The following is a 24,010-nucleotide window of genomic DNA, read 5'->3' on the forward strand; positions in this document are numbered from 1 at the left end:
TTGACCTTCTCTGGTAATGCATCACCCTCGAAGGCCAAGATGAAGGCACCGGTAGCAACCTGATTGTCCCTCGAACCCCGATGAATGTGCCGGACGAAATTAACATCTCGACACTCTAAGTTGGCGCGCAGCTCGTCATCAGACTGCAAAAGTAGGTCCCTATGGAAAATAATACCCTGGACCATATTTAAACTCTTATGTGGTGTGATGGTAACGTTAACATCCCCCAAATTGTCACAAGCAAGTAACCTGCATGAGTGGACAGAGGATGCCGTTTTTATCGAAATTGACCCAGAGCGCATTTTGGACAAGCCCTCCACCTCCCCAAACTTGTCCTGTAAATGCGCTACAAAGAACTTAGGTTTCACAGATACGAAGGATTCCCTATCAGCTCTGGTACAGACGAGATACCTGGGCGAAAATGTTTCACTTTCATTCATTGCCTTTCGTTCCTCCCATGGTGTGGCAAGGGAGGGGAACGATTTGGGGTCATAAACGTTAGCTTTAAAATGAGCCCTCGAACGCTTAGAGACTGCTGGTGGCTGGTCACCAGCAAGAGATGATGTGCCACGCTTCATTGCGTGTCATCCACCCTGACGCCACCTACTCTGACCAAGGGCTCTACCGTTGGGCGTCACCCAGCCACAGCAAGGGCCACCTGGCAGGATGGCCATTGCCGGGAGTCCTGATGCCCCAGGGAGACGGGCATCTACTCCTTGGCATACATGGGGAGTAAACGGCGCAGGCATCAGCAGAGCGATCCCTGTGTTGTCAGGGGGCTACAAGCAACAGGGTACATGGCGGCCCCACCACAACGGACTGGCTACCGTGCTGGATTTTAGGTGACATGTAGTCCATGGTCGCTGTCAGTGCAGAAAGTGGCACTGCACATTGCATGGCGGAAAGTGCACGCAGGAACGTATCCATGCCCAAGAGATGGAGAGCAGGCAGGACTGCAATGCAACAAAGAATAAGCTGGCGAAAGTACTCAACGCAAGATGGACACAATGCACCAAGTAAGGCGCCCTTCCCCAATTGGCTCGCTCTTCGGAAAAATTTTGAGATATGGAGGTCAAACCCAACAGGGGACCATCACATAAGGCCGAAACGTTTTAGACTCCTTTTAGTCGCCTCTTACGACAGGCAGGAATACCGCAGGCCTATTCTTACCCCCGATCCCGCAGGAGGGATAAAACTTATATACTTAAGATACAAACCCAGCAAAAATTCCATTCACTCTACCTAATTTTCACTCATATTCACCAGCCCTCTCTGTACCACAAACTGCTAAAATAGTTGATAGTTTAAACAGAGTGAAGGCTAAAACAAACACCTTAGAAAGTGAGACAGGGTGATTACTTACAAGATGTTTGATAAGCTACCTACCTTGATGATACATTAAAATCTCCTAGTAATTTGAAAATCAGATAATGCATTTCAAGAAACATTAAAACTTTTACCCCATTTTTCTTTAGCTCTGAAAAACAGATAGTACATCACCTGACAAACTAGTCTCCACCCTGTTGTCTGAATATACACTAAAATACTACAAAGCACACCAAAAAGCTATACACCTCAAGTACTTCACATCAGTGGATCCTCTCACTTGGAAAGGAATCTATACATGTCCCATATGAAGACGTGTCAACCCCTTAGTGGTTGATGCAATACGTATGTCCCACTAAAGTAATACACAGTTGAGGGGTTAGGTATCGACATCCCTTACCTGTCTGGTGCTGCCACCTGGTGAGATGCTTTCAAAACTTCAAGAAGAATACTACAAACCATGGGGTAGACACACAGAAGACAGTGAGACATCAAGTAAGGTGCCATGTGTTTATGGCTGGCAAGGTGCACGTTTTGTGAAAATCAAATAATATCACCTTCTTCCTTGTTCCAAGAAAGTTTGAAGTTAATAATTCTGTTTCCTTACACACGGAAAACATTGTTTTGAAATATTACAGCACTCCACATCAAATTTGTTGGTTTCTACATGGTTTGTAGTTAATGGAATGTACATGTCCCAGCAAACTCCGTAAAAGGTAAAAAACCTTGGTATTTCATATGACAAGGACACCTTCCATTTCATGTTTCTCCTTTCTTGCCATGAGAATAAATGTGTTTTGGTACTGACTTCTTATTATTTCCCCCAGATTTATCACCCAGATTAAGTCAAACAAAAATTTAACTGTAGTATTCCACAGCTGCAATGAAAACATTAACCCAGTTACATTCATGTGACACATGTATCCCATCTTGCTGATTTTCAAAATCTGTCAACCTAAAGTTTTCTTATTATTAAAAGTGCAATGCCGATATGGAAGAAGGCAGCTTGTTATTCATCAATCCCACCCACTTATCTTTTCAATGATCCATCACAGAGTATGAATATCTTTTGTAAACTGAATACTAATGCGTGATGAGTAGAAAGCACAGAACAGCAAAGGTTGTCTCCCTGGTTAGATTCATCAGCGTTGATGCATAACTGTGGAGCCGATTTAAGACACTGCATGAAATATTTTAAAATATTATCTGGTGTACACACTCTTGTATATCCTATTAGAGTCAGTAGCAACCAGGACAGAACTTGGGTTTAAGATTGTATACAGACTGACATTTGTTCTACACCAACTGCTGCAAGGTCCTTTTGCACAAATTCCAAGTGTTGTTTCTCGTTTGTGAATGCCATTTCAATGGGTAGTCACTCTCTCTCAAATGGAATACCAATATTTGATAATTAAATAAAAATTTTCACATCCAACAAACCACGAGGCTTAGTTAATCTTCAAGTCCGCTCATCATGGGCTTTAGGCCACTGACTGTGATACCAAATACAGTGACCTTTAGAAACCTTCCTCGTGGGCAGTATTATTCTCCTATTCAAAATCTTCTCATAGTGTTCTGCATATCTGTGTCCCACAATCAGGTTACCAGTTATGGTTTCCCATCTTCTGAACCCACACTGGAAGTGTGGTGTCTGAATTCATGAACCAAGACAAGATGGCAGTGCACCACCTGTTCAAAGATGTTTCTTGCACTGTTAGCAATGGCTATAATATAATAACACTAATGGACAAACTAGGAAATCTGTTCTCATATCTACATCTTACAAAGCAGTTTTTAAGCTGCTTTAAAATCAGAAAACTGTTAAGCTTCATGTAAAGTTTTTTAAGAAACTGATAAAATTCTATTTTTCATGGAACACCATTTGCTGGAAATACTTTTATTGTTTTTTGTTATCTTTCATATAGCACCATAATATTCCCTTGGACCCCGTCCTTTGCACAGAATTTATGCAAACATCGAAATATTTTCAAGTTTAATCACACTGAACTGGGGTCACCATGTCCACTGTGGCTACTTGTGGCTGTTGTAAACAGAAGGAAAAGAAGAACAACAGTCTGGCCTAAAGAGTTTCTTGATATGATGAGAGTCCAAAAACCACACCACAGATTTATTTCTGAACGACAAACATAACCAAGTTCTCTTATAAAACTCATGCACCTGTGATGTATCCAGATGTTCCTTCAGTTCCTAAACCAATTTCTAATGATCCTGTCACTTGTTCAATATCAAAAGCCATTGAAACAAACACTGTTGACTCAGAAATGCAAGAAGATAATGCATTTTCATCTCTTTAACAATTCAGACTGACCACCAACATGCTGAAGACATAATAAATGATGCTGAGCTATGCGACATCTTATTGGATCTGGTAGTAAAAAGGCAGAACTATTTTGTTGAAGGCTTACAAAATCCTTTGTTTGTACTGTGTAAAGCAACCTCACACTTTTGGCATAGACACAAGGAATTCCTGCAGTTCTCTGCAATGGGTGGCATTATTTGCTAGAGCATAGACATCAAACATCGTGAGTGTGGAACACAACATTGAAAATTCATGACCGTTAATTAATTCACATAAGACTAATCTTCAGACAATATTACTATCTCCAGAAACATATGCATCACTATTTGCTGGATATTCTGCCAGACTTGAAGAGACATACAACAACATGTCACTACTTCTTGAAAAAACACTCACTATGAATGCAACCGGTGTAGCTGTGGTCGTTTAAAAGAATTCACTCTTGGGAATAAAAACAAGGTACTCAAGTACAACTGTTTTATATGCAAGTAGAACAGTAAAGATAAAAACACCACTACGCAATGAATATACAGTTGATCAGAGAGAGAGTGCAGCCAAAATGTACCACTGATTGATCATGACAAAGATATCGTGCTCCATCTTCATTTGATGCTGGAACTCATAAATTTCGTAATGGCTCTGGACAAAGACTTAGATACCTTTTAATATCTGTGAAAGAAGTTTCAAGAGTTACTCGATGCAAAAGTGGAAGGAGGTGTTATGACAAGACCACAAATAAGGAAGGTGATTGCTGACTGCTACTTCCCAGACTTAAAATTAGGTACTGAAAGACATCAATAGATGGCATTCAACTCAGTTTAGTCATATTCCTTGCAGATCATAAATCTTCTGACTCTGTGGATGTCATGTACAAGTTTATTGGAAAATAAAAACAACTGGGTTGCAACATGTACTTCAAAGTTCATCTCTTCAACTCTTATGTTGATTCCTACCACCCCCCCCCCCCCCCCACCTCCCCCCAAGAACCAGCTTCAGTCTGTGAGAAACATGATCAATGTTTTCATCAGGACATCTTCGTGATGATTCATCCTATTAAGAGTCAGTGGTGATATGAGGGTAATCCCGAAAGTAAGGTCTCCTATTTTTTTCGTAAGTACATAGACCTGTTTATTTCTACAATGGTTTACATCAGTTTATAGCGTTAACATTTAGCTATTTTTCGACATAAACACCATTTCTGCCAATGCATTTTTGTATGACCATGTCATACCAGCTCGCCGCCATGCTGTTCAGAAGGTTATGAACCTCTTCTTTCATCTCGTCGTCAGAGCTGAATCGCTTTCCGGTCAAATGTTCTTTTACCTTAGGGAACAGGTGATAGTCACTGGGAGCCAAGTCAGGACTACAGGATGGGTGGGTGATTATGTTCCACTGAAACCGTTGCAGGAGAGCAACGGTTTGCCGAGTGATGTGTAAGCGAGTGTTGTCATGGAGAATGTGTACATCCTTGCTCAACATTCCTCTTCTCTGGTTCTGATTTGCCCGTTTGAGCTTTTTCAGTCTCACTGTATGTGTCAGCATTAATTGTGGTCCCAGTGGGCATGAAATCAACCAACAACACCCCTTTCAGATCCCAAAAAACTGTTGTCTTGACATTTCCGGCAGACTATGTTTGTTGGAATTTCCCTGGTTTTGGCGGAATGATGCTGCCACTGGCGAGATTGTTGCTTGGTCTCAGGTGTAAAGTGGTATGCCCAGGTTTCGTCACCCATGACAATTGCGGCCATGAAGTTGTCCTCTTCGGCTGCAAGGTGGTGAAGAAATGGGCGGGAAGCATCAACTGGTTGCCGCATGTGGTCCTCAGTCAGCCTGCGTAAAAACCATCTTGAGCACACATTCCGGTAGTTCAATGTTTCCATTAAAATTCTGTGAGCAGTGCTTCGGGAAACCAGGAACCAACAAGCAGAAATCATCCAGGATGATCTGCCTATCTTCACGCATGCTTTGTTCCACCTTCAACACTGTCTCCTCAGAAATTGGCGGTCTCCTGCTCCTTTGTTCGTCATGAATTTCGGTCCGACCAGGTGCAAACTCTCTACACCACTTACGAACATTTTTGACATCCATGCACGATTGGCAATGTATTTCAATCGGCACAATGCCCTTTTTGTTCAAAAATTGAATAACTGTGCACAATTCACACTTGGCAGTAACATCCAGTGGGAGCTCCATTCTCAACGGCTGCCAAGCCGAGACTGAGCACCTCAGTGCGGCATGCGCATGTTTACACACAGTGCGTGAAGCACTACACTAACCATCTAAAACTGGCAATCTCTGCATTACACCAACTTTTCTACTTTAGCTAGAAGACAAACATACGTGTTTCTTTGTTCTAAGATGCAGGTCTTAAGGCTGAGTCTGACAATGCATTACGCAGTGTTTTCCTTATACACACAATTCAACTGCCCACAATTTGCATGACACCAGAACATCAAGTACACTGATACATTGTTGTGTTCATGCACTTTTTATTTCGCACACACATTATCTTTCGAAACTGGATTTTGTTAGATGATATGCAATACCAGTAACTGAAAATTGGTTACCTTTTCAACATTTATATGCAGAAAATAAATCTATTTCGAACTATTTATTTTATAATAATGTGGATAAATGTCACTATGAAAGAGCGTTTATTACATAATTTTGAATTTTGAAGCAGAATTCACATTTATATTAGCATTTATCACGGATGAAAATTTTCCAGGTCCTTAACTATTAGTCAAATACAACAAACTTAATCATGGTCTTAATTTTCACTGACATTAGATCATAACTTTCAATTGAATGACTCATTAATTTTAATATGTTATGACTAATATTGAAGATTTATTACTGTTTTTCATAAATATCTTTACTGAGGTTATAAGCACATGCCTGTTAAGATTTGATATCCTCAAATGGTTTGACAATACTTCTCTATGCTCTTTGTTTATATGGTACAACTCATGTACGCAGCCTGGCTCATGTACCGGTAATAGTTAAATTATTAATTTTGAAACTTTTGGTAGCCGAGCTGTGGATCTCAGGTGGGACAATTCAAGTCCACACAGAGGCTTACCAGCAAACTTTCTTCATGCTAACCATTCGCAACTGGAACAGGAAAGGGTGGGGGGGGGGGGGGGGGGGGGCCAACAGTAGTACACAACATACCCTCCGCCACACAAGCAAGGTCACTTGCTTTTTCTAGACGTAGATGTAGGTAAGAGTTGTTGTAAAGAATCCCGATTAACCAGGATAATGTACAGCTGCTGTGCTGTTCAATTAATATCACACCATCTTTATAAGCAGCCAACCAGTGATAACCTTGAGATGAATTGACCATGCTATCGCCCCTCCGAGAGGTGTTACGAGCTCTTCCTTTTTATGTGTTCAGACTTGTTACTGAGAGTAGGTTTGCTGGGACTGCTAAAACTTTCAAGACCATGCCTCCGAGAGACCACAAGAGACACGTGCTAGTTCACTCTCTTTCCATAACAAAACTATTGCTGCAAAACTCTCTCCCATTTGTAATTAATTTCTAAAACCTCACTAGTGAGACTAAAATTTGACTGGTACTTGCCTCTAAGCTGCTCCACCATGCAACACACACTCATTTTTTTTTATAAAAGGACTTGTTTTCAATGAGGCCTAGGTATGCCAGTCCTTCATGTCACAAAATGAGACATCATATGTCCACTGCCATCAAGTATCCTGAATAAGGTCCTGAGGTCTTCAACAATTGCTTTCAATTCTTGAGGGGTGCCTGGCCTAAATCATCTTTGTAACGCTAGGCAATAGTTTTTTATCTTCCACGTAGTTCCACTGGTGTCAACAGCAATTTTTTCGAACTCTTAAGAAATCTCATTTCTGGCATATAAATAAGGCTCTCTTGTTGTCTGTCTCCCCAACTCTGCCCACTTTAGTGTCTTCGCATATGTCTATTTTCCTATTTTGCAGAACTATCTTTTTCCTTCTCATTCCACTGCTCTTTTTATTTCTATATCGTTTGCACCTGCCTTTCTTATCATTACAGCAGCTTCAAACTGTCGACTGGTTTGTTTTCAGCGATGATTCATTAAAGTCTCAAAATTTTCCAATTTATTGCTTTTCCTGGTTTAAATTCAATTTCTACCTAAATTATATGTCTCTCTAAACTCTTGAAGTGAGTGGGGATTTTCTTTCTGTTACAGCTTCTACAATATTTTAATACTTTATCCTGAGTATTCATTCCTCTCTTTCTTCCCAACAAAGACGTAGCTTTGAAATTTTGAAAGTACTTATTTTCTATGTTAGTGGCAGTTTTTGTTTCCATTAAACTTATGCTCCTAAATGTTGAAAAATGTTCTACATTCATCTTTAAAGATATTGTTTACCACAACTTCCTATGTTAAAAAACAAAGATGTGACTATATTGTCTTCAGGAATTTCAACAATTACTCATAGGTACTAAAAATCAGTGACATTCAAAACAATTGCAGTGCCAGTCAAAGCTGCAGTTCTGTTAAACTTAGATGTCGAACATTAACTTAGAACACATACATAATGAAAGATCCTTAAGGCAAGAGTAAAGCAATAAACTAAGCGGTTCTGTGTCAAATATGTATCAATTTAGGCCCGAAAAGCCATAGAAGGTATATACATAACATAAACATAGTGCAAAGACATAACAAAACAAGAATTGGCATGAATAGGTTTAGACAGCACTGTAATGAAGGTATTATTATGCACTCTTAAGACACATGGTGATGAATAATCAGTCCACATATCTAAACCTTTAATTAATTCTGCCATACATCATTAATTACACATCTAACATTTAGGTACCATAGCTCATATGTGGAGAATTTCAGGGAAATATATTATTGCTCTAAATAACTCACCTGAATCAGTGTCTGAGCTCGAATAAAAGCTCCCTTTATCATTTTCCCAAGGATCCGTTTTAGGTTTGATACAGTAGCCCTCCTCATCCACTTCGGGAGTTGGTGTCTCTGACTTCCTATTGTCATCCTTGTCTTCCCTGGAAGCATCAAGACTTCCATTCTTTCTGAAGAGTTGAACAACAAAGACTTTAGTCTCTAGAGATAGTATCAGTCCATTTTTAAAAATAAAATTTTGAGACTTCTGACTTAAGTATCAACTACCTTTAAATGGAATGGAAACAAGTTTCTTCAATGTAGCCACAAAGCATATATTATTTTAACAATTTAGGAATATTGAATCAAGGGTTGTCCCATGTATCGTGTTTTTAAGGTGATATGACACTCTGCTATGTGAATTTCCTACCTGAATGATTAATAGTTACTCACACATCTGACTTCTCTTCTTTACTACTAGTGTTATCCATGCCATCTTTCTTCTTTTTCGCTTTCTTTTCCTTACGCTTCTCACGCCTGCTTCTTAAAAACCCTGCAAATCACACATGATTCTGTAATATTTTACACCGATTAACAAAACTCTACTGTGCATTTGTTATTATAATTGCTAACTGGGAAGCTACTAAACGCTAATATTTAGACAGGCTATCAAAAATTGTTCACTTTGTGCACTCCTGAAGAGGCAACTACATAACTACTAAAAAATTACAACTAATTCAGAACACTGCAGTAATTATGTGAGCTGTATATCAGTGATAATGGGAAAGAACCTTTGGACGACATATTTACTGGCTGTTGTGTCAAATGGTGTTGGCCCCATTTGAAAACTTCATGCAATATTACCCAAATTCTTTGGTAAATGTACGTTCCATGAAAAAGAACCAATATACAGATATTTGAGTATGTAACTGTTTTTCAGCCTTATGTGGCCATTACCTACTTTTCAGTCATCACATAGATGGCAATTAATATTTTGTTTAAATCAAAACGAAACAAAAACTAGTACATGCTGCCAACAAATTGATGAATTTGCCCTTTCACTACGATGTATACTTTTTGGTTAAAAATATTCCATTTCACTTCGCTGTCTAGACTGACACCAGTTGAATCAGTGCTACGATGCTGGCAGCACGAATGTCAAAACAATGCAGCAGCTCTAAACAAACCACATTTTTTTATTGTACCTACGGCAACACTAGCCATGGTGCCCATTTTCAGAAAAGAATGCAGTACAATTGTAAGTCAAGAGAATTTGCAGTTTTTTCTGTAGTGATTGATGACAATGTACACAGGATACACACACACACACACACACACACACACACACACACACACACTCCCGGAAATTGAAATAAGAACACTGTGAATTCATTGTCCCAGGAAGGGGAAACTTTATTGACACATTCCTGGGGTCAGATACATCACATGATCACACTGACAGAACCACAGGCAACAGAGCATGCACAATGTCGGCACTAGTACAGTGTATATCCACCTTTCGCAGCAATGCAGGCTGCTATTCTCCCATGGAGACGATCGTAGAGATGCTGGATGTAGTCCTGTGGAACGGCTTGCCATGCCATTTCCACCTGGCGCCTCAGTTGGACCAGTGTTCGTGCTGGACGTGCAGACCGCGTGAGACGACGCTTCATCCAGTCCCAAACATGCTCAATGGGGGACACATCCGGAGATCTTGCTGGCCAGGGTAGTTGACTTACACCTTCTAGAGCACGTTGGGTGGCACGGGATACATGCGGACGTGCATTGTCCTGTTGGAACAGCAAGTTCCCTTGCCGGTCTAGGAATGGTAGAATGATGGGTTCGATGACGGTTTGGATGTACCGTGCACTATTCAGTGTCCCCTCGACGATCACCAGTGGTGTACGGCCAGTGTAGGAGATCGCTCCCCACACCATGATGCCGGGTGTTGGCCCTGTGTGCCTCGGTCGTATGCAGTCCTGATTGTGGTGCTCACCTGCACGGCGTCAAACATGCATACGACCATCATTGGCACCAAGGCAGAAGCGACTCTCATCGCTGAAGACGACACGTCTCCATTCGTCCCTCTATTCACGCCTGTCGCGACACCACTGGAGGCGGGCTGCACGATGTTGGGGCATGAGCGGAAGACGGCCTAACGGTGTGCGGGACCGTAGCCCAGCTTCATGGAGACGGTTGCGAATGGTCCTCGCCAATACCCCAGGAGCAACAGTGTCCCTAATTTGCTGGGAAGTGGTGGTGCGGTCCCCTACGGCACTGCGTAGGATCCTACGGTCTTGGCGTGCATCCGTGCGTCGCTGCGGTCCAGTCCCAGGTCGACGGGCACGTGCACCTTCCGCCGACCACAGGCGACAACATCGATGTACTGTGGAGACCTCACGCCCCACGTGTTGAGCAATTCGGCGGTACGTCCACCCGGCCTCCCGCATGCCCACTATACGCCCTCGCTCAAAGTCCGTCAACTGCACATACGGTTCACGTCCACGCTGTCGCGGCATGCTACCAGTGTTAAAGACTGCGATGGAGCTCCGTATGCCACGGCAAACCGGCTGACACTGACGGCGGCGGTGCACAAATGCTGTGCAGCTAGCGCCATTCGACGGCCAACACCGCGGTTCCTGGTGTGTCCGCTGTGCCGTGCGTGTGATCATTGCTTGTACAGCCCTCTCGCAGTGTCCGGAGCAAGTATGGTGGGTCTGACACACCGGTGTCAATGTGTCCTTTTTCCATTTCCAGGAGTGTAGTTATAATAGAAGGAAACATTCCACGAAGGAAAAATATACCTAAAAACAAAGATGATGTGACTTACCAAATGAAAGTGCTGGCAGGTCGACAGACACACAAACGAACACAAACATACACACAAAATTCAAGCTTTCGCAACAAACTGTTGCCTCATCAGGAAAGAGGGAAGGAGAGGGAAAGACGAAAGGATGTGGGTTTTAAGGGAGAGGGTAAGGAGTCATTCCAGTCGCGGGAGCGGAAAGACTTACCTTAGGGGGAAAAAAGGACGGGTATACACTCGCACACACTCGCACACACTCGCACACACACACACACACACACACACACACACACACACACACACATCCATCCACACATATACAGACACAAGCAGACATATTTAAAGACAAAGAGTTTGGGCAGAGATGTCAGTCGAGGCAGAAGTGCAGAGGCAAAGATGTTGATGAATGACAGGTGAGGTATAAGTGGCGGAAATTTGAAATTAGCGGAGATTGAGGCCTGGTGGATAACGGGAAGAGAGGATATATTGAAGAGCAAGTTCCCATCTCCGGAGTTCGGATAGGTTGGTGTTAGTAGGAAGTATCCAGATAACCCGGACGGTGTAACACTGCGCCAAGATGTGCTGGTCGTGCACCAAGGCATGTTTAGCCACAGGGTGATCCTCATTACCAACAAACACTGTCTGCCTGTGTCCATTCATGCGAATGGACAGTTTGTTGCTGGTCATTCCCACATAGAATGCATCACAGTGTAGGCAGGTCAGTTGGTAGATCACGTGGGTGCTTTCACACGTGGCTCTGCCTTTGATTGTGTACACCTTCCGGGTTACAGGACTGGAGTAGGTGGTGGTGGGAGGGTGCATGGGACAGGTTTTACACCGGGGGCGGTTACAAGGGTAGGAGCCAGAGGGTAGGGAAGGTGGTTTGGGGATTTCATAGGGATGAACTAAGAGGTTACGAAGGTTAGGTGGACGGCGGAAAGACACTCTTGGTGGAGTGGGGAGGATTTCATGAAGGATGAATCTCATTTCAGGGCAGGATTTGAGGAAGTCGTATCCCTGCTGGAGAGCCACATTCAGAATCTGATCCAGTCCCGGAAAGTATCCTGTCACAAGTGGGGCACTTTTGTGGTTGTTCTGTGAGAGGTTCTGGGTTTGAGAGGATGAGGAAGTGGCTCTGGTTATTTGCTTCTGTACCAGGTCGGGAGGGTAGTTGCGGGATGCGAAAGCTGTTGTCAGGTTGTTGGTGTAATGCTTCAGGGATTCCGGACTGGAGCAGATTCGTTTGCCACGAAGACCTAGGCTGTAGGGAAGGGACTGTTTGACGTGGAATGGGTGGCAGCTGTCGTAATGGAGGTACTGTTGCTTGTTGGTGGGTTTGATGTGGACGGACGTGTGAAGCTGGCCATTGGACAGGTGAAGGTCAACATCAAGGAAAGTGGCATGGGATTTGGAGTAGGACCAGGTGAATCTGATGGAACCAAAGGAGTTGAGGTTGGAGAGGAAATTCTGGAGTTCTTCTTCACTGTGAGTCCAGATCATGAAGATGTCATCAATAAATCTGTACCAAACTTTGGGTTGGCTGGCCTGGGTAACCAAGAAGGCTTCCTCTAAGCGACCCATGAATAGGTTGGCGTACGAGGGGGGCCATCCTGGTACCCATGGCTGTTCCCTTTAATTGTTGGTATGTCTGGTTTTCAAAAGTGAAGAAGTTGTGGGTCAGGATGAAGCTGGCTAAGGTAATGAGGAAAGATGTTTTAGGTAGGGTGGCAGGTAATCAGCGTGAAAGGAAGTGCTCCATCGCAGCGAGGCCCTGGACGTGCGGGATATTTGTGTATAAGGAAGTGGCATCAATGGTTACAAGGATGGTTTCTGGGGGTAACGGATTGGGTAAGGATTCCAGGCGTTCGAGAAAGTGGTTGGTGTCTTTGATGAAGGATGGGAGACTGCATGTAATGGGTTGAAGGCGTTGCTCTGCCTACGTAGATCAAATTAGTTTAGCACTCACTATTTGCAATGAAAACCACTGAAAATTTGAAATAGACATTTCTTTGAACAGATACACCAATGCATAAGTAGCAAATGTCAGCCATTTATACAGAGTGAACAAAAAATCCATCTACAAACTTTTAAGAGTTGGTAGTATGAGCCAAAATCAGAAAAAAGTACAGTAAACATTGTCTCAAAAAAGCGTAACTTAAAGAGCTATGAGCACATGCTCATCTTTGCTACTGTGAAAAACATCTCTTGTACTGGATAAATGTTGACAGTTCTTAAAGAATGCTTATTAGAGCCCATGTTTACTATCCCCCCCCCCCACCCCCCCCCCCCCCCCACTTTTGGCCCATACTACCACTGCAAAATTTTGTTGGAGGAGTTCTGGTTCACTCTTAAAGAAATATGCTTTCTTATGACAAACAGAATTACATTTTGCTATTGTGCTGTGCAAATTTTCTGGTGAACAGTTCACACTACTTTGCTCTATGCGAGGACAATAAGAAATATGTAGGCCACAACAAAAATGCAGGAATAAGTTGATTCAGCATAACTATAATTATAGTTCAATGTCACATTTGGCCAACAGCCAGTAAATCTTACTTTATTTCCCTTTAATACATGTCTGGCTACAAAAATCCTATAGGTTTCTGACAGCCTATTCTTCCTCTAAAGACAAGAGCTATCATCAGGAAACAATAGTACACGAGGATGTGAGTAATTTTAGAACCAAGCAAGTAAAAAATTTCCTGTTTCTTTGAGTCTAAGTAAGGTTATACACCAGTAGTGCAGTAAATGCACATAAAATGTCTAGCAAGCTCACAAAACTAATTACTTTGCAGTGTTTACTATGAATGCAAAGACTAGATTTTCAGAAGTTCATACAAATAATAAATGCTGACACACACAAAAAAAAAACAGTTAACACTTTCTACTATAGCAAAACAGGCAGCATTTGTGTAAAGTTCTGCTACGACTGAGTGATACAATCACCATTTGCGTGGAAAGCTCATTACTTCAGCATAATATTCTTTGATTTTACAAAAGCATTATGCAGAAGTCTGATACTTAATTTCTTAGCTGAATGTGGCTAAGCAAGTGCATAGAGGGAGTGAACAAGAACAGAAACCTGTGGTCCAGGATGAGAGACTAGAATAGGGTGATCGAGTTGGAGAGTCGCCTGCACATTTTTCCACGCATTTGGTCAGCAAGAAAAAAGAAAGAAATACAATAAATCCTTAGATTATTGTAAACAAAATTAAGAAAGATAAAAAATATACAAAAATAATTACAGTTTCAAATGACAGCAATCCAATTAATCACAGGCAAATTATACTATGTTATAAACTAATATGATAAGCTCTAACGATAAAAGAAAATTGCAACACATCCCGCCAACATTTAGGTAAGAACAGATGCCAGGAGTTTTGGAATGATGGATTAGCTGACACACATATTCTCATAGTACACTTATTGAAGAGTCAGTGGTAAAGTGTGCAATGGTAAAAAGAGGAAAGAAAACCCTTTGCTTAACTGACTCATTTAAAAGATAAGAGCACTAGAAAATACCACTTAAAAATGATAATCTTATTACAACAAAAGAGAAAGAAATCAACATTATTTCTGTCACCAAGTTTAAATATAAATACTTATCTTAAATTTCAAATGTGTTACTGCATGCAGCAATCGTGTGAAGGAATATTGTTGACAAAGATACAAAAGCTTAATAATGTTAAAAAGGAAGTTTTAATATATGTCAATTACAAACTAAATGTAGCAAGCTCAAACATATAACAATACTTCCACTGCATCACACTAACAGCAAAATATTTAAATGAAATAAACATAGTTCAACACCGAAAGTGAAGAGTGCACTATTTTAAATTTACTACAGCAAACAAAAACAAAAAACTGAAAACTTTAAATTTCCTCCAAAATCTAATTTTTTCCTATTACCTTTACACTTTTCTAATTGAATGGCTGAATAAGTAACATTTTCCATACCCAGAATTAACAGAACAATTGTCATATACGAACTGCATTCATGTCAAGCAATCAAACGAAAATCTTACCTCCCATCCCTCACCTAAATTCAGATATAATCAATTCTTTTTCAGTGAGATATGTCTTAGACATGTAGCTATTCATTTCAACAGAACACAAGAGTTATCAAACAAAAGAAAATGAACCTCTGATGCTTTATATACAGGACAGGCAAAACAAAACTGACCCAGAAAATATTTTGTGCATCTTAAGATAGCACCCAAAACCCAACTTCCATGATAAGGTCTCCTCCCCTCCCAGATGTGGATAATGTAAGTAGTTCGGTCACCTACTTTAAGTTGCACAAAATTTTTCTAGGCCAGTTTTATTTTGCCCACCCTATAGTTTGTACTGAACAGCAACCTTGTGAATGTCTCCTAATAAATCACTTTTTTTCCAATTATCTGACACACTTCTCCACTGCAGTGAGATGGAAAAAGTATATGTCTATATATGCTTCTAAATACTCACCAGCATCCTGCACATGTTGTCTTCCTTAATACAAAATATTCTCTGTTTTGTTTTTAAAACATGTCAGAGCATATTAGTAACTTCTTACCAGCCAAAGTAACTGCACTTCAGTTGGAGAAGCTATAGTTTCAAAAAGGATGCTTCACTGAACTAAACAAATGAAAAATTGAATAAGTGCTTGTGTTCTGCATTTTAAATGTCACAAAAAATTATTTCCACAGTTTTTACACATGTCCTGTCGCAATGACACAGGAGCAAATGCTCATCACACAGCATACATAAATCATTTGTTTCTAAGGTTTAAAGCAACAATAGTTGTCAGAGCCTTAAGCAACATAACCTCCAATTAACCTTTGCCATAATGTCTAGCTGTAAACCTTTTAAGCTCCATACACCAATGTGATGAATACTGTACACAGTATAGCTTACAGCAACTAAATTCAGTCTGCTCACTCCCCACCTAATCCACCAGACTACTATAACTGATGACACTTTTTTCAAATTTTTCCAGCTGTTATAAATGCTAGTTATACGAGTTAGACATATTGGCAAACATCTGAGTATATTTCGTGCGTGCATAAAAATTCCTATCACCCAAACATTAAACTTATTGACAGCAGAAAACACTTTAAAGCCTTTAAAATCCTGGCTGGTGTGCCAAAACACTAACTGATAATTAAGAAAACAGATTTTAACCATTCTTTCTTCTAAAAGTTGATTACTTAATACATTTGACTACCTTGGTGGACTTCCCAATGCATACCAACTAGAATTTAATTTGTTGATTGTATAAATTAGGTCTCAAGATAATGCACTACTCTGCTGCTGTATTTTAATGGCTCAATGTCTATACTTGCACTCCCACAAGTATTACACAAATAATTCCACCCACACAATACTTTACTGTAATAGATGAAGGGTAAACAACATTTGAAGTAATGGGGCTACACTTGATAGCCAAAATTTTCCTCTTTTTGTAAACTAACATACTACCAGTGGGTGATCAACTTCCAAGAGTCAACTACACAGTCTCTTGTTTACTAACTGAAGTTATTTGCTTAATGTCACCTAAAAGCATTGTTTCCTTACTAACACATTATAATGACCTAAATCAGGATTGTGATGTTCTACAATACAAAATGCTTAGAGAAACTCATTTCTTACAGGGTCTGCATAACGAAAAATAAGGCTGAACTTAAGCATTACAAAAACATAGATTTGCACATACCAACAAGAGTAGCTTGGTGAAGGCGTACATAAACCAAAATTTTATACACGAGTGTGCTATGAAAAAGAAACCAGAGTGTAAAACTGAAAGCTGTTGCTATAATTACTAAATTATGTGATTTATTGAGCAAATTAAGAAGAAGCAAGCACAGTCCCACCAACAACCAAGATCAGCATACCAAAGCAACAAGCAAACCAAAGCATACAAAAGCAGGATCCTATTAGGGTGACAGGCTGAGAGATTACACTTTGATCCTCGCAAAGGGTTCCGTGCTAGCGAAGTTGCATTCCCAGTGGGAGGAACCCCGGCCCCAGTCGTTGGGCTCGTGGGAGCTGAGGTGGGAAGACTCCCACCCTCAGGGTTCCCACTGCTTCCTGCAAACATACAACATGCCAAGTTGCCAAATCTACTGGTGATGTTTTTATGTACTATTCACACTGTTTGTTCTGATCATCTAATGGAAAAAATCACTACTTTTAATTGGGAAACTGATCAAGTATAGCAAGGAAAATGTGATGTAATGAATCCTCAGCATTTAACAGTTTTTTATGTTGTTTGCATCAACTGCTTAAAAATTCACCACTGAAGTGCACATGCAAAAACAAACACGCATTAACCACTCTTCCCCCCCCCCCCCCCCCCACAAAACACACACACACACACACACACACACACACACACAGTGCTGCTTCAACCACTCTAAAGGGAGAACTAATCTTGTGTTACCTCAAAAATCAAGATAATATTGAATGGAACATAAAGAAAACATACACAAAAAGGAAGTAAGTTTTGAAGTATAGCTTCATTGGGTATCTTTCATAACATGATAATTCTTTGCTAACAATAAAGAAAGAAACACCATGAAAGGCAACTGCCACCTCTGCGATCAGGCCAAGAGGAATATGCAGTACTAATCTGCTGCCATGTTATCTTCTGCCATATGGTGTCATTTGAATGCAATATGGAGGGGCATGGGGTCAGGACATCATTCTATCTGCCACTGTCAAGCTTTCCAGACCATGGAACCCCTACATTTCATTCAGGTAGGGTGTCAATTGGATTCACAAGGCTGTTCCATTAAGGAAATAATCCTGGAAGCACCAGGAATTGACCCCGAGTCCTTTGTATGCCAGTCAAACATACTGATTGCACAGCTACAGAGGCCGACTGATATTGAAAACAAAATACAAATATCTGACAATGTGTGATCCATTACATGTTGGGCATGCAATTGCAGAAACTATTTCTTCAGCTGATATTTCGGCCATATCTTTCAGCCATTTTCAAACAGAAAGGAAACCTTGCTGACTGTTTTAATTATTGTCCACACAGATTCCTGAGCAATGTGATGCAGATCTTTGAACACATCCTTGACAAAAGTATTTGTAAGATAGCTCAAATCAAAAGGGATCAAGCCAGATTTGCACAAAATTGGGTCACAACTGATTAATCCAAGTTGCACAGATGCTGGTTGAAAAATACTGCAAAAAGAACAAGCCACAGCACCTTGCTTTTCTACACCTATAAAAGTCTTTCAATCAGATATCACATTATCCAATATGGTTAACGCTTCAAGGACATGGCATTCCAGAGCACCTTGTTAACAGGGTATGGCTTTTGTGTGTTGCAAAAAGCTACATTCATGTAGCTGCAGGCAAATCCAGTGACTTTCACATCACAGTATGAGTCCAATACGGCTTGGCCTTATCGCCACTGCTGTTCATTCTTGTGATGGGCACTGTCACATCAGACCTGCATATGACACTAGATGGAATCTTCTCTACGCTGATGTCATATTGACTGCGGAGGACAAGTTTGATCTCCAGCGCGCCAAACAAGTGTGGAACAACTGGCTTGCACAATATGGCCTATGGCTCAACAAAGAGACAACTGAGTACATGACATCAGATCCATGAGAAGTTGAGCCACCAAACCTTGAGAGGGAAGTTCCACCAACAGCATCAAAATTCAAGCATTTCATTTCTACAATCTCTATCAATGGCCAACTTACCGAGAAGGTCAATGCTAGGATGCAGACAGCTTGGATAAAGTGGTGAACGACAAGAGGAGTCACCTGCAATCATCAGCTTAAGTATCATCTGAAGTCATAGATCTAGTGGACTGTCATCTATCCTACTCTCTATGGCACCAAGTGTTGGCCAGCTACAAAAGAGGCCAACGACTAGGGGTCATGCTTACATGGACAAGCAGCATCAATCAACTGGATCAAGTTTCAAACGATACTCTCAGGAAATGTTTTGTGATTGTACTGGTCCAGAAGAAAACATGAGAAAGCCATCTGTGTTGGCTTGCACATGCACTGCATGTAAAGGGTGATACTACTGTACAGACAACATACACATTGGGAAGTCGCAGGAAAGAGAGCCAAGGGACGACAAAGAAATTGATGGACTGACACACTGCACAACAACCTGAATGCTGTAAGTCTTCATCCAGACATAGCTCACGACTGAACAAAATGGAGACACCAAAAATCCACTCAGCAGAGCCTGCCACCAGGCAGTACAAACACTAAAGAAAATGAAGAAGACACCTTCCAGCCATATTTCAAGTGATACGAAAGACATAGTAAGCTCACTCAGAAGATGGCCGGAAGGTATACAGCTAAAACGTCTGATGAAGAAAGAGCTTCTGTCATTAGGCACCGAAAAGCAAGTGGATCATTCATTGTGCCACTAAAACATAAAAATGCAGATTTGACATTGTGTTCATAAATAAATAGTTCTTGTGGTGCAGCAAGTGGAGTGTTCTCCAAGCATCCGTGAAATCTTGATTAGAGGGTGTTTCAATGTTCACTGACTTACAGTTTAGAATTAGAACACTAAGTCTGACAAATAAGAAATACTACATGGCATGTTTCAAAATGCAGTTAAAAATGATGGGATGCTTGTGACCTCTGCTTTATCTTCTGTAAGTTCAAATGGCTCTGAGCACTATGGGACTTATTAACTTCTGAGGTCATCAGTCCCCTAGAACTTAGAACTACTTAAACCTAACTAACCTAAGGACATCACACACATCCATGCTCGAGGCAGGATTCGAACCTGCTACCGTAGCAGTCGCGCGGTTCCAGTCTGCAGCGCCTAGAACCACTCGGCCCTTCTGTAAGTGGTAATCTGCCAATTCGTTTGAACATAATACGTAATAGTGAAGTGTATGCCCACTGTACTGTGTGTCAAGTGGATTTAAGTAACTGAAAACCAGATGGACAAAATCTTGATTCTTAGTTTTCCCTCAGCAAAATAATCACAGCACTCTTTTTTCCTCATCCTTTCAATACTAATACATGTTCATTATGGTATCCTACCTTTCTTATAGCCCAGGTCTTGTGCACTGTATATCTTTTTCTGGGCAGCCTGAATTGAAGAACTCTAAGAAAATCCACAATGAAATCACATGGGGAGTAGAACACTAGCACAGATGCGAAAGGAAAACATTCTGGTACCTGTAATTTTTTCACTTCTACACTCTCCTTGGTCAAAGCATTCAGAACAAATTACATACAGCAGAATAAAAGTACACTTTTATCAGTTATATAGTTAGTGCCAATCAAAAGCAAAATAATTTTCCACATTAAATAGCACTCGAGCAGCACATAAATAGTCCATACTTTAAGCAAAACATACAAACAAAAACAAAAAATTACAATATGAATTCAATGAACAAAAACAGAATTGTTAGATTGCCAACAAGGACATACTGTGTCAAGCAACACACACACACACACACACACACACACACACACACACACACACACATTTCCTTTCTTTAGTTCTGCTTGGTAATGAAAAGATATGGCTAAAAATACAATCTACCATAGAAGTTTATGCAAATACTGCTAGTCTCATTGCCTGTAATATGAAGTGAGCTACAGCAAATTTATTAGTGAAGTTAGTGTTGGCAACTTGGTGGAGGTATTCTAGGAAATACCACTTAAAAAACAACAAAATCTACAATTAATACATTAATCATGTCACAGCAATACTCCCTGGTGTTCAACAACACAAGGTGTGTCGAGTTTGTTCCAATTTTTCAGTTACATACAGTTCACGTTTTAAATCACATATTACCTAGTACTAAGAGCTTTTCAGCCTGCCAGATACCCTATGAACATCCTACAATGAAATAGTTTTATTAGTATTCATTTCTTCCACATGAATATGGCAGTTAACATTTTTTTTTCTTTTCTTTTTAGATGAAAGCAGAGTTACAGTATCAACAGCAGTAATCTGTGCCATTAGCCACGGTGGTTTGTAAAACTCTGTCTTAGCATATAATGTCTGTAGTTCATCTGCAAAAATTCCCCTGGAAGCATCAGTTTCAGTGCTCAGAATATGACAATGGCAAACCACTTTCACTGGGACCTTGTTCTTGGACAGCTCTGTGTGAGGGTCCACACTCTACTACTCAATATATAAATGCTAATATGGAACACTATTTTTTTTCTCTCAATGATTCTGTTGATTTGGAGGGTGGGATAAAGGGGGGAGGGAGGAAAGGGATGTGTCTTGGCCTCTTCTAAAATATTAAAAAATCATGTAATATAATAACAAAAATTTTGACCAAAAGTCAAAAACCTGTGCAAAATTTATTAAAGAATGTGACAGAACAAGTTAATATGTATGTCTGTCACGAAAATCGATCGGTAAATGTATGTGGTTACAGGTAATTAGGCATGCAACATTAATAAAACTCCATACTGAAAGTATTTAACACCAACAAAATTCATAATACTGCTATAACATGTGACAAATTATTTCAATATGATGGAAATAATGATACTGGAAGGCTGTGAAAGGCCATTTACATTACTGTGGATTGTGGTTATCAACTCTCAACTAAATTCACCAGTAATGTCATTCACCAACAGTCAGCCCTGATTAACTTTAAACATAACAATAGGATGCAGCAGTGTCCTGGATGAAGAACGAATACTGGAACAAGTAAAGATAATAACCACTAGAGCAGTACTGAAGCAATCATATGGCTCTAGCACAGCTACCAAAGCTGTGTTTACAAGATGCTGCAGTCACTGACAGTCTTAAGTATCAACTAAGGTATTTTGATGTTTGGATAAGCATCTCTTAACCCATTCTTTCAAAAACCTTCACAATATTCAAATGGGAAGCTGTCGATGTTCTTCATCAGTTGTTTCAGCTGGAATTTGAAAGCAGCTACTTCATTAACTAGCTTCACTTTAATATCTGCTATATTTGGAATCATAATCAGCTGCACATTTTCCAGGTAACTTGGAAGCAGCGAAAGTACTGACTGGAGGGGCAAGTATATTAAATTTTTGCTTGCTTCCTCAACTGATGTCTTGCTCTGGCCTTCAGATGGCAGGAAACTGGCAAAAATAGGAAGCCTTCAGTCAAATAGCATATCTGCTTCAGCACCTGCTAGCCGACTTCAGGGATCCTACAACACCATAGCAAAGTAGCAGCAAGAAATCAGTTGTTGAAGCAAGATGGGTATGTGGTAGTTGAGTGAATCAAAACCATCATTGTGGCACAAACCATATTAGTGATACTACTACCTTACGATGCCACTTGGTAAAAATGACCCTGTAACAACACTGCGTGTTACAGTCGTGAGCCAAAGGAAAGGCTTTTTCCTGTACGCAAAAGAAATCTCATACCTTGCCCAGTTAGTTCTTGGACTCACCCTTTTCCACCATCAGTTATTCTGCCCACTCAGTGTCTGCACTCTTGGTGAGGCCCTAGCTCTCCATTCCCTTGGAACAGCCCTGGTAACCACTCACAACACAACTGAGGTGTATACTGGTTCACAGACAGATAAATAAGGCAAACTGTTGCGAAGTTTCTCAGTGATGTTCTTCCATGGAGATTGGAGAGAATTTCTGCCATTTTTATGTGCCTGTCGTCAACACAATACCATAAATATACAATGAGCGGTTACTTTAACTCCTTTCATTAGATGTCAACAACAAGCTGTTAACTCTCTTCCTTGCACCTTGTAGTTAAACAAGGCAAGGGGCATAGTGTCCACTCAACAATGCTACCAATGAGTTAGCACATGTGGGAAACCAATGGCAGTTTTTTTTTTTTTTTTTGACCAGTTACATAGAGAGAAAGTTATGCAAATTTTTATTAGATACCGGATCTCAGGCATCTGTGGTAAGCAAGGGCACCGTTGATAAAGTGAAATTAAATCTGCCATACTGGGCATTACGCGGCATAGAAGGGGATCTTTTAGATTCTCTCGGTTCAATGGTAATACGTTTCCAAGTGGGGGAAGGTAACTTCTGAGTTGACATACAAGTTTTTCCTGTATTTGGCAATGGTGACTAAGTCATTCACGGTTTAGATTTTCTGGGTGCATATTGCACCAGAGTTGACTTGAAATGGTGTCAGTAGAACAGAACAGAGCATTGTTTCACTTTAACTCTATGGCTGGAATACTGTTACTGTCACAAGGCTCACCTCTCAGCCAGATGCAGCCCCCTAAACTGCTTACAAGGTCCCTTGAAGTCAACTCACGGGATATCGTATCGAAAGATACCACAAAGATAAGATGGGCTGAGGTGGGAGCTGATCTGCCAGTAAATTCTCTGTGCATTGTAGAATCTTTATCTGACAATGAAGAACTGGACAAGGTGGGTTGTTCTGCACATCTTAGTTTATTCTATGTACAGGAAATTTAAGGAAGCAAAGTAATGACAGTGAGTACTGATAACCTTGGCCATAAGAAGGTACAGCTATCACATGATACCTTGAAAGCTAATTGATGAAGAACTAGATTCAGACAAATTGGGCAGGGATTTCACTTTAAATTACAGAACACCAGGACAGTGTCAACTTGACTGCACTGAGAAATAAAGCACCACATCTAGAGGTGAAAGACACTGAGGAACATAGAGAGATTTTTAAAAGAATGCATTGTGTTATTTGATCCTCCTGGCCCACTGCTTGCTACGCCACTAGCTCAGAATCATATTCCCACTGTAAATGAAGCACCTGCTTATT

The 24,010-nt window shown here is 40.6% G+C and overlaps 1 protein-coding gene across 1 annotated transcript in view; it reads right to left on the reverse strand.

The window, feature by feature from the left end:
• LOC126185202 (F-BAR domain only protein 2) overlaps positions 1–24,010 on the reverse strand; it is a 318,103-nt gene that overhangs the window by 164,365 nt on the left and 129,728 nt on the right. Inside the window, exons 8-10 of the mRNA XM_049928080.1 lie at positions 17,249–17,377; positions 8,956–9,055; positions 8,530–8,693 (exon numbers count right to left, since the gene is read on the reverse strand). Of these exons, the coding sequence (XP_049784037.1) occupies positions 8,530–8,693; positions 8,956–9,055; positions 17,249–17,377 (393 nt within the window). The remainder of the gene's footprint in view (positions 1–8,529; positions 8,694–8,955; positions 9,056–17,248; positions 17,378–24,010) is intronic.

This window comes from Schistocerca cancellata, chromosome 4 (genome assembly GCF_023864275.1).
Source record: "Schistocerca cancellata isolate TAMUIC-IGC-003103 chromosome 4, iqSchCanc2.1, whole genome shotgun sequence".
Classification (NCBI taxonomy): Eukaryota; Metazoa; Arthropoda; class Insecta; order Orthoptera; family Acrididae; genus Schistocerca; species Schistocerca cancellata.